Source organism: Malurus melanocephalus, unplaced genomic scaffold, assembly GCF_030028575.1.
Source record: "Malurus melanocephalus ecotype Western Australia unplaced genomic scaffold, MMel_1.1 scaffold_496, whole genome shotgun sequence".
NCBI lineage: Eukaryota > Metazoa > Chordata > Aves > Passeriformes > Maluridae > Malurus > Malurus melanocephalus.
Genome location: NW_026623728.1, coordinates 281236 through 283861, shown reverse-complemented (window position 1 = coordinate 283861; position 2626 = coordinate 281236). Strand labels below are relative to the sequence as shown.

General features: G+C 58.1%; 1 protein-coding gene across 1 annotated transcript in view; it reads left to right on the top strand.

Annotated features, from left to right (window-relative positions):
* Window positions 1-1840: 1840 nt before the first annotated feature.
* The window catches only part of ACE (angiotensin I converting enzyme), a 20966-nt gene continuing 20180 nt past the window's right edge, over window positions 1841-2626 (top strand). Inside the window, exon 1 of the mRNA XM_057381177.1 lies at window positions 1841-2253. Within this exon, the coding sequence (XP_057237160.1) occupies window positions 2044-2253 (210 nt within the window). The 5' untranslated portion in view covers window positions 1841-2043. The remainder of the gene's footprint in view (window positions 2254-2626) is intronic.

Genomic DNA, 2626 nt, shown 5'->3' with positions numbered 1-2626 from the left:
AGCCATGGGTACCCTGCARGCTGGGAGAGGATGGATGTCCATCAGGCAGYCAGGAGAGGACAGGGAGTGGTCACTCTGCTGCACAGGATGCCCACGGGTCACTCTGAGCCCGTCCTTGGTGGGTTTTGGAGCACGGAATGGATTTGGGGTGGCACAGAGGGAGCAGTGACAGCACCTGAGAGCTGCAGGCATCTCAGCCACCTTCCTGGACCTGCAGCCACATCACCTTGCATTTTCCTTCATGAGGTTTTTTTCTCTGCCTGATTCCAGCAGGAATTTTCCAGGATAGGATGACACAAAGCTGAGGGCACCCTCGGGGATGGAGCCCTCAAGAGGAGCTTCTTCTGCCCCACAAAGTCCAGCAGCAGCAGCAGCATCAGCCCTTCTTCACCCTTGGAAGATGCTCCTGTGTGAAATGRCAGAGAAGAGCTGCCCTTTTCCTGCAGCCTCATCCATCGGACAAATCATTGGAGAAGATCTCATCTGCTGGGATTTCTGGATACCAGGAACATCACACAGACTCGATTCTCTCCTGAAACTCCCGCTGGTGCCAGAGGCTGCATCACGACCCGGAGCCGGGAAAACCCCTCCCTGGCGCGGCTGGGAATGGAGGCTGCAACGGGGCAGGAAATCTCCATTCGCTGGCCCTCGGTCTCCAGACAAACTGGAGCCAAAACAACCTTTTTTTTTTTTTTTTTTCCAGCTTCCCAGTAAACTGGACTTTCCAGAGAGCTGTGGCCGGTGGGGAAGTAGTCAGCAAGGGGGGTTGGAGGCAGATGTGGGCATTGTGGCCAGCTCTGGGATGTCCAGGATTGCAGGTGGTGCTGGGGCTTTTTGTGCTCCCCCGTGGGTTTGGGGTCAGGGGGATGAAGGGTTTTTGTGTGCCCACATCAGCCTGTGCAAGTGGAGGGTGYGAAGCTGTGATTTTTGGAGTGGGGTTTAACAGACAGGATTGCAGTGCTTTTTTATTTTTTAATGGCTGTGCACACCCCATAAGGTCCCCAGTGCWGACAGCAGGATTTGTCCTTTTTTGAGTGACCACATGGTCCCTACAGGCCACAATGGTGTCCGGCTGCTCCACAGCTCCCAGCAGGGACAAAAAAMCAAGGATTTCCTTCTGTTTCCCCCAAAAGAAGCTCTCTCTGAGGTGTGTCCCGATGGGGTGGCTGCTCCAACAAGGAGTGATGAGCTCAGCCAGCACAGGGCCCAAATTCAGCCATTCCCATGGCTGAGGCCAGGCCCTAGGGGAAAAGGCTTTAGTTAAACAAATACAAAAYAAAACAAAACAAATGACTTATCAAACCCACCAACATGGGTCTGGCTTTCATTTTGAAGGAACTTTCTGTTATTTGTTTGTCATCAGCCTCATTTTTCCAAGCCCAAAACACTCGCTGTGATGTGATGTGACTTCACAGCCAGGAGAAGTTCTCTGTTTCTTTGAAAAATGWGGTTGTTTTGGGAAGGGGATCGCTTTGGCAGGAAGCAGCGTGAGGTGGACCTTGGGTGTGTCCCATGGGAAGGGTTTCCCCTCTTTGCTCGCCCTGCTGGCCCACAGCAGGTGGTTGGAGTGTTGCTCAGGGGTGTCCGTGGTGTGATGCCGGGGTGGGGACATGTCCTGCCAAACCCCATGGCCCGGCTAACCCCATCCCCAAATCAGGAAGGGACCRCGACCCTGCAGGGTTGGAGCTGCCTCTCACCCACCCCATCCACCCCAACCTTCCTCCTTTCTCTTTTCCCTGCCTTTCCCTCGATTCTCCTCCATCCTCTTCCCTCCCTCCCATCCCAGCCCCTTCCCCTTCCCTCCCGGCAGCTGAAAGGACTTTGCCCCCCGAGGCAGCGCTCTCTCCCCGCTCCTTCCCGCAATCCTGGGAGGCACAGAGGAACGCTCCGCTCTTATCTGCGAGGGGAGGCAGGCTCGGTGGGCAGGGTTTGCGCGAAAGCTGCCGGTTTATAAGCAGCCGGCAGCGGAGGCAAAGCCGTCTCGGAAGGCACCGAACGGGGCCCCCGCTCCGCTGCGCTCCTCTCCGCTCCTCTCCCTCCGCGATGCCCCCGGCGCTGGGGCTGCTGCTCTGGCTGAGCCTGGCAGGTGCCCTCCGGCCCGACCTGGAGCCCCCCGAGCATGACAAAACCGAGCAAGGGGCCGCCTCCTTCGCCAGCGACTACAACACCACGGCCGAGCTCGTCTTCTTCGAGAGCGTCTCTGCCAGCTGGAATTACAACACCAACCTGACGGCCGAAAACGCCGCTCGGCAGGTGGGTGGCGGGACGGGGGCGATGCCAGCACGGGGGTGTCCCCAGCACCGGGGGTTTGGGGGGGTGGGACACGAGGGAGACACTTGGAGGGGTTCCTTTCCTCTGTGTCTCGGCACCTCCGGATCGTAGCCCGACACCGGGACTCGTAGCCCGGGACCGCAGGGTTTTACCACAAATTGGTTTTTAGAGAGGCTCTGCAGGTGGGTGACAGTACGGGGGCGATGCCAGCACGGGGGTGTCCCCAGCACCGGGGGTTTAGGGGGGTGGGACACGGGGGACACACTTGGAGGGGTTCCTTTCCTCTGTGTCTCGGCACCTCCGGATCGTAAACCCGGGAGCCCGCAGGGTTTTGCCCCAAATTGGTTTTCAGAGA